Source organism: Melanostigma gelatinosum (assembly GCF_949748355.1).
Source record: "Melanostigma gelatinosum genome assembly, chromosome: 12".
NCBI lineage: Eukaryota > Metazoa > Chordata > Actinopteri > Perciformes > Zoarcidae > Melanostigma > Melanostigma gelatinosum.
The window spans coordinates 20,706,532-20,715,624 of NC_136645.1; the positions used below are offsets into that span (position 1 = coordinate 20,706,532).

A 9,093-nucleotide genomic window follows, 5' to 3' on the forward strand; every position below is an offset into this window, starting at 1 on the left:
AATTAATAATATGTCTAATGAATCATTTGGCAAAAAGTGGCATTCAGCAAAGGTTAATCATGCTTAGTGTTCCAGGGAGGCTCACTATTGCTTTTAGTTGACATTAAGTTGGGAAAATATGCAGACAATTCAGTGGACTGATGACATCTCATGATAGAAGTATTTGCAATATGCAAATGACATATATTTCATTGTACTAGCACTATGACAATGCGTCTGTCAGTGCACCTATCAGACACGATCACACACAGCTAGCATACGCACACTGTACAAATGTATTTTACTAGTTTATCAGATCTTATACTTCCTCGAATACCTCTCACATTTTCCTTTTAGCATGACTAACCCATATGCCTGTGTGACTGCAGATATGCAATATATCCATTATTTAGATGACACAAAATTGCATTTGAATGTATTTGAAAAACAGAACAAAAACAACCAACATCCTCTGAACTGTGATCTTAACACATTTTATACAATACTGTTGTCTCAAGTTTTAGCGGATGTTGTTTGTGCTGCTTATCTCTTGATGAAATCACCAGAGTTTATCAAACCCTGTCATCATCACAGCAGTATAATGCAACACAATGTTCTACACAGACTGGAGCACAAAATACACACTATGAGGGGTTTGATGCACAAGCACTTTGTGTCCAGAGTTGCTGTGTGTATGAGTTGTTTTATCTAGTTGAAATTTCAAAGTACAATGCAAGACAGAAATGGAAAAGACAGCTTGACTTCATGGGTGACCTTCCACAGTCTGACCTCATAATGTTTCACGGTCTTTTACATCAGAAGACTTTTATGCCACAGCCTTTATTTATTTATCATAAGCATACCGAAGGAGAAGTCCAATTGGTCTGCAATACATGTGATGATTGAATATAACATACAAGTACAGTGTGACCTGTTTGATTTGAAGGTTTAGCTCTTCTCTTTCATTGTCATAGAAACCAGGTTGAGAACTCTTGAAAAAAACTGCAAAATGTCTGAAATTACATTCTTGATATTGATAGAAAAAGCAAGCAATCTGAGGCGGTTACATGCAGGAGATTGCTGCGTGCATGTGATCAACCCCATATTCTACAGTGGACAAACAGCAAAAGAGAGACTTAAAGAAGAGGGCAGGTTTTGAGATGACAGAGTTTTGTATAATATCTTGCACATCGCGTTACGAAAGCATCGCCGCGTGAAGCGGCTGCACAGGATTTAAATCACAAATGACCTTTTCACATAATGAGCATCCTGTCTGTTTTCAGAATTTTGGTTATGAAACATTGTTATGTAATGTCTAAAATAAGCACAGGGCAGTGCAGTGTGGAGTGTGTTCCCGTTTAGATTACAGTAAATCCTGTTTTATCTCTGCAAATAATTGAGTCTAAACAGGTTACAATGCACAATGGAAGTGGTTTTAACTGTAAAGTATTCTTACATGATTTATATGCTTTTTAGAAATGTGACCTGAAGGCAAAGTGAAACATGATCATTTAAAGGGAGGCTTGTTAGGAGGAGTTTACTTATTTCAGCCATTTTCTGACAATTAAAAAGAACAACGATATTGAATACATATGTTCCATATAGACTACAGTATTAAGATGTATAGCAGATGGACTTATTGTGAGCTACTACTCTGCTTTCAGAGCAAATGTTTGTCCAGTACAACATTAAAGTATTGGAGAAAATTAGATCAGGTGCCACTGATGGCTCGGAGCACAAGCTCCATCGCTTTTACACTGAACACATTTATTTGAGGACCGGCAATGGATTGGATTCCAAGCTGAACTGTGTTTCACCCTCTGATGTCAGTAAATAGATAAGAAAAACATGTTTAAAAATAGACACGTGTTCAGAATCCAGATTTGTGGAAATGAAACACGATATTAAGTTGCTGAGTTCTACTCTGACCACGAAGTGTTTTAGCTGCAGCACATTTTCAACAGGAATACATACATTGAAGTGGAATAAAAGCGAAACAGACAGGTATTGATGAAATATATGACTGAGAGCTGATCATAAAACATACCGACGCCTGTCATATGAAATCTGCAATCATCACCGCGGACCCAAACAGCATGCGTTGTGTGACATATCAGGCCTCATCTCCTTTGAATGTACTGCCGAGATCTCAATGACATATCCATGCTGGCTCGCGTCTGTACCATCTGTCTTCTGATCAGAGTGAAGGCAAACAGATCATCCAAACTGAATAGGGAACAAACGGCGAGGTGCTTGTGATAATGCAATGACAGACAATACATTTTCAGAACTTTGAATGCAATCTTTCATTTGAATGCGTCTAATGGGCTTATTCATCCTCTTTCTGAAGGTGGACAATGTCATTTTTATGTGGCGCTTCTTTGTGTGTGATGATGGGCTCATGAATCTGGAGGAGAAAGATTCACTCACTGAAATGTTCTTTTTTTCTGATGTGATCCGTGTTTAATCTTTCAGTGGGGTTATCACTCCCACACTAAGCTGCCCCATGTGACACTAATACATCAAAATCATACAGTATTATTTCTTAAAGCAGTATTATTTAAAAGCAGTATTATTTAGTAAAGCACTAAATAATACAGTCTTGTGTGTTAGAGGACATGGATCTTTTGATGATATTACAATGTAAAATATCTTTTAAAGGCCAAACTGTATAAGTAATTAAAAATATTATGAAGTAACTAATCATGTGACTACATTTGGTAAAATTAAACAACAATTTGTGAAATAATTTAAACGTATTACTATTATTTTTTTCTTATTTATTTTCATTATACAGTTTTATTGGATATCTTTTGTAATTTTTCATTCCAGACGTTCTATTTGAAGATGCCATTTCCCCCAACAACACTTTCATTTCAGTTTTATTACAGACGCCACTTCCTGCAGCCAGACCAGTTGAGAACCACTGGTCTAACACCTAAAGAGACAAGGCCTTGATTCCGATCGTCGTGAATGATGACAGGCCTCTGACCAAATTGTCTTTTCGGTTAGGTCTAGCTTCCGTATAAACTAAACCGATTTCCTGCAAGTCACAGACTCACTTTGCTAACGACTAGTACGAGCAGTTAAGGAGTAACGTTATGAAGTGTAGAGAGCCAGAGTAAATCTATAAAATGTTTCCTTCATCCATAGGAGAGCATATTGCTATTGCCAGATGAGTAACACATTTTGCCCGACTCATTTTCTTTATCCAGCAGAGCATTGATAGCTAATTCCACCATGCTTTAAGCTACACTGGTTCTCCTCTTTACATACATCGTTATGTGACTCATGCATGATGTCCCACAATATTTTAGGCCCCTTTCTGTTTTGAAGTAGATGTTCATTCAAGACCACAACATTGAACAAAATAATGTCCCCTATAGTTGCTATGCTGAGGTTACACCGCTCTATTCTCATGGCCTGTCGATGGACAGAATGCAAGAAAAGGTCCCGCTGTTGAACATAAATCTGCAAAACACCCGTTATATAAAGTCCATTTAAAAGTGTGTTTGAATGGGATGAATGGGATTCAGAATGCCTTTAGTGTGCTTATTATTTTGACAAATAAAAGACAACTTTGCGGCACATCACTTTTGCTCTCTGGGATGTGAAAACTTTGAAGTTCAATATCTCAAAGCCAAGGTCGCAGTGGATAATAGGCTGAATTTACGTCGTAAAATAGTGCTGTCATCAAGACAAAATTCATGGAGTTTGGACGAAATACAAGCTCCTGTCAGTGTGACAAAGTATATTACCAACATTTCTATTTCCATTTAGTTTTATGGATCGACTGGATGTTTAATTGCTCGTGACAAGTTCACTGAAAAGTCATGCTCCACTTCAGACAGCCTGCTGTGCTCACGGCTGATCGATGGCACAGCAAGTTCTCTCCAAGGACACCCCGATTCATCAGAGAATCATATCACACCGTTTATTACGTTCATAAATGTGCATTCTGAATATGGAAAACACAATTCGAAAAAAAACGTGGTAGTGCTTTTAGCATTGGTGGAGTAGCAGATGGACAGGTGGGCGGATGGCTTCTTTCAGATGAAACATTTTAACAACCACAGAAAAGTATCTTTAAGTCACTTTCACTGCTTTTCTCCTGAAGTTCGTTTAAAAAATGCTCATATGATACTGCGATTTCATGCCTCTAGTGCCTAACTGAGAGGAGACTCAACCCATGCTGCCTGTTGGGAAGGCTTCAACCCCTCCATCCTTGTTCACTGTGGTTTTCCTGTATCATATGCTTTGGCATCGTCATCAATCTTGGTCCACCTACTGGTTTGGCAACTAAACTGACTCCTGCAGCAAGCGGACGCTGTGGATTTGTCTCAACGGCCAGAGGACTTTGGTCCTCACCACCAGGTTCATCAGTCTGCTTCCTCCTCCACAGGAAGCTCGGCAGTGAATCACCCCAGAGCGGAAATGCTATTTCAGTGTCTCTGCCGCACCGTGACGTGTGCAGGAATCAGGAGATCATCAGAGGTTTTGCATTTCCGTCAGACCCGACCACATAGCTTTACAGCAGGAACTGACTTTAATTAGAAACCATCAAGACCCCTTTCAGGGGTTTCTTTCAAAGCACAGCGGAGGAGAAACAAATGAACGTGCATGTTATGTAACTTAATAGAGACTGGCTTTGTGTCTGATTCCAAACAGTTTTTCCTTTTCCTCTGATGTCCAGGGGGAGTGGAGGCACGGGGTTCACCTCAGAGGCACACAGTGTTAATGTACTAGAATGAACATTGAGCTCATTCCTTTTGTAAGTGCAGAGCCTAGAACACAAGAATGAGATTGGGTGGCACCTCTGCATCATCGCCTTTCACCAGATCTCGGACAAGTGTTGAAATACACATTTCTGAGACAGCACCACGTGCAGGAATATAACAAGAGCTGTGAAGCCAGAGAGACGGACACAAATGTGGCACACACTGCCCTCTGCAGACTGCAGATCGCCATGTCAACAGACAAACTATTAATGCCAGTATATGCAGTTTTTGTTTTTTCCTTTTCAGTTGTCATTTATGATGTATTGCTTTCGCGGTTTGGGGACATTTCGTGTCTTTATTGGATCGCAAACAGTGGAAATAACAGGAAATTAGGGGAGAGAGAGATGGGGATGACACCGGGGACATTGCAGACCGTGGGTCAGCCCTCAGGCAACCTTACTCACTATTTTACACCACATACAGCTGGTCTGGATATTACGTGTTATTTTTTATTATTAACTAGCTGCTGTTGCCGCTGGTTCCAACACATCACCTAAAATGACAGGTATACAAAAACACCTGCAGCATTTGACATGGATTTTTCAAATCTTCTGACAAGCACCTGGAGACTAATGCTAGATAGACAATCAGGCCGGGGGCCACTATGCACACCTATACAACCTAATACATCTATTTTTCCATCAGTAAAAGTGGTGTTGTACTGGATTACATTTTATTGAGGTGTTATGTATTATTGGTCCTCTCCACGTACACGCATGAAGGCAGAATATAAGAAAAACAGGTGATGTTTATTATGCAATCTCAGGGTTAGGGTCAAATTCTAAATATGCAGGAGTCTATCTTGCTTCATGGGCTCACCGTCAGCGGGGTTCTCGTGTCGTTCATGTCATGTTTGTTCGTCTAGGCGGTATCAAAGAAGTCAACAGGACACAAATCTCAGTTCAACCAACACAGATCTGTATTTTATTTAAAACTATCATCATTCAAGTGCACAGCACTGACTGAAATCCTCCGTGTCTAGAAGAGCAACTTTTCTCTGCAAACAAATCGTGACATCTCGAGGAGAAGTTCTCAGTTTTGCAAACGACACTCACGACAAAAAAAAAAAAAAAAGGAAAAGTTCGAGGCACGTAACACCGACACAAACTGTGCTCTCCAATCTCAACCACAAACCAACGCAAGTCCTTGTTTTGTAACTGGCCTTAAACTTAAAGGGTAAAGGCATGAGGTATTTCGGACATTCAATACTTTTGAGGTAATTTGGCTCAAATAAATACAAGACTTTTGGTCTGTAGCTAAATTATACTTTGACACTAGTGGGTGCAGTGGTGCAAACTCTGCCTCTAACCCACCTCGCGACAACATTCACACCAGACATCTCAAACAAACAGAAATCTTGATGCAGGCTCTACGCAGAACATCACTGCAGAGCACCCGTAGTATTGCACGTTACGCACACCTTGTGGTTCAAAGTGCTGTAATAATCTCATCAAGTCTCTCCAAATTAAAAACACTTATTTCTCCTTCAATGCGTACCATCGTGTTCAAGATAAACAGATCATCATCTCTTATGTCTTCCTACCGCCAAAAAAAAGGAATAAATAAAATAAAAAAAGAAGACCACATCCTGAAAAAGTCCATCATCTGTCGAAGCACGGGGCGGCGCAGGTGTAGTGCATGCTGACTTGGTAGGCCCTGTTGGGAATGCTGGACTTTGGATCCTGCGAGGCGCCGACGGCCTGCGCGTTGCCGTTGGGAGCCTGCAGGCTGAGGTAGGAGGCGGGCCGGTGGTTCGGGGCCAGGGCCGGCTGTGGCGGGGCCTGCTGGGGGTATTGCAAGCTGTGCCGGTGCAGGTACTGGGCCACGGTAGCTGTCTGGCCTGAACCGTGGTACACCGCCTGGCCCTGCTGCTGCTGCTGGCCGGGCTGCTGGCACTTCTGATTGTTGGCCTCTTTGACGTCGCCATCATGTGCACTAGAAAAATAAAGAAAAAAAAGGAACAAAAGGTGATTAGTGAAAAGACCCAGCGCCGTGAGGTGAGCACTGACGTGTTGCATGCGGAGCGTGAAATGTGTGAGCTCCTAGTGTTCTCATGTAATGTGGCAGAACTTGTCGTCGGTATGCATCAGTTTTTTTTGTGTTTTTTTTAGCGGCGTGTGCGCAAATTTGGCATCGTCTGAGCCACAGACGGGGTTTACACACATGAGTAGTTTCTCGGCACACGGGACCAGGTTCTCCCACGTGTAGCCTGTGAGGTGCTGCAGTCGGGGCGGCCATGTTGGAGACAGGTGGAGGACCAGGCGGGAGGTGACCACGCATGCGGCAGACACCAGCGAGGGGGCGAAACACAAGAACATATGATCTGAGGGGAGGGAAAGAAAACAGCAATGAATCATCACATGCAGTACAAAGAAAAAAAAAAGTGCTGCAAAAGAAATCAGTCATTTCTATACCTTCTCAAATTAGCGTCATTTATTTCGATCTAAATTGCGTGAAACTGAACTTTTCTACCCAACTCTGCTTCGAGGACCCCTGTAGGCCTTCCGATCCCACATTGAGGGCCGCCAGTAAGACTAAAAGGTCCGAACGCCTTATCAAATGCAACTCACCTTGCAAGGAAACCTCCAGGAAGTAATCGGCATACTTGGCCATGTATAGTTTGGTCTTCTCCAGGCAGGTCATCGGCCAGCCGTCATGGAGGTCTCCCTCGTGGACGGCGATAGAGAGGTAGTATTCTATGAAGTGAGCTGCTGTGGGGAGGTACAGGTTCCACTGGAAGGACTCCAGCAGGAGCAGCTCCATGTGAAGTAAACCCTGCTTGGTCAGCACCAGGTTCATGGAGCTCATGCAGCCCAGGCTGTTCAGGGCCTCCAGCTTGGGCACCCGGTCCTCCCTTTCCTCAAATTTACCTGCAGCGAAGAAGAGTTGCGAAAAGAACATCACACCGTGCATGCGGGGACCAGAAAACGTGTCACGTGCGTGTTCGAGTGTGAACTTACTGGCCAGAAGGAGACACGAGAGTGAGACCATGTGAAGCTGCTGCACCGTGACATCGTAGCGGTCCATGAAGAGGTCCAGCAGGTAGACGCCCAGGTGTCTGGCTGCTGGACACAGCCGGAAGTGGTTGCTGACGATGGCTATGAGGTCTGCAAAGTACCGTCTCAGGTTGAGCTGAGGGGACTGGCCTTTGTAGGATGGCAACTTAAGCTCCTGTTGGACAACATATCAGACTTGACCGTCGCTAGATTTTAGTTTGACCCTGCGATAACACTATGTATACACATCCAACATGCAAAAATATACTCAATGTACACACGGGAGACACTTGGTATATGGGCCAATATCAACTCCTCGCAGGTATAATGTACGTGTTGGCCGGTGAGCAACAGGACAATTCAGTGTCTTCACGATATAGTTTTGTCCACCACATAGCAAAGAAAAGTTCATTTTCACATTTGCATAATCTTTCGCTGACGTTCTCATTACTTATTGTGGGCCCAATTTCTTTAATCATAATAAGAAAAAAATAGATAAATAATAATAAGGCGATTCTTTAAAAAAAAGTTTTGTTTTTTATTTTACAACTGACAGTTTTTCTTTCTGCCTAAAGATTTTTTTATAAAAGATATTCAATAGATCACATGTTCATGAGGGGGGTGGCATGTGCATACACAGTCAGTAAAGAAAGAAATAAAGAAACAAGAACAAGATGATATGCACAAAACGTAGGCATGACACAAGAGAATTTTTTAAAAACACTTAAAAGTGACTTATTTCACTTGTTGCTGCAATGTGTCTATCCTGGCAGCCATCACTGAAGTGTCCCACTCACTTTGTATCGGAGCGCCTGGTATATGTCTGCAGCGAGTTGTCCTTTCCACCATTGGTCCTCTAGCTCCATTTATCACAGTGCTTTGGAAACCTCTGGAAGGCAGAACACACGAGAGGCAATCGCTCAACTGAGACTGAAGTGCACATGGGGACAAACAACGAAATGGGCACCGGGGACCAACCCGCCGTCGTCGGTCGTGTTTTCTTAAACTGTAAAATTAAAAACTGTTGATGGTGACGCTTCAAAAGTGGAGACTCACCCGATGAGCACATGTAGTGGATATTACCGGCAGTTTCACTGAAGTAAACTTTGATTCAAACTAGCCGGACATGCTTGCTCACAGTCATTGCTGTAGTCCGTCAGGCTGTGAGGCTCCGCACGAGTTCAGCAAACACCTCCTGCTGCGTTCGCGTGCTACCGGAAAAACATTTCCAAGTTGCGTGCGCAGGAACAACCGACGCGAAAGAAGCCGGGGATAAAAGAGTGGATAAAAGAGTGTTAGCAAGTCGGGGAAAACAAAACGTAAACAACAGATGTTTATGC

The 9,093-nt window shown here is 42.6% G+C and overlaps 1 protein-coding gene across 1 annotated transcript; it reads right to left on the minus strand.

The window, feature by feature from the left end:
* Positions 1 to 6,358: 6,358 nt before the first annotated feature.
* Positions 6,359 to 8,656, minus strand: ccnj (cyclin J; the record flags this gene model as incomplete). The annotated part of the gene is made up of 5 exons (XM_079280915.1): positions 8,551 to 8,656; positions 7,718 to 7,928; positions 7,328 to 7,627; positions 6,921 to 7,080; positions 6,359 to 6,692 (listed from the first exon to the last, which is right to left on the minus strand). The coding sequence occupies exons 1-5, from the start codon at positions 8,617 to 8,619 to the stop codon at positions 6,359 to 6,361; spliced, it is 1,074 nt and encodes a 357-aa protein (XP_079137041.1). The 5' UTR covers positions 8,620 to 8,656.
* Positions 8,657 to 9,093: the final 437 nt, after the last annotated feature.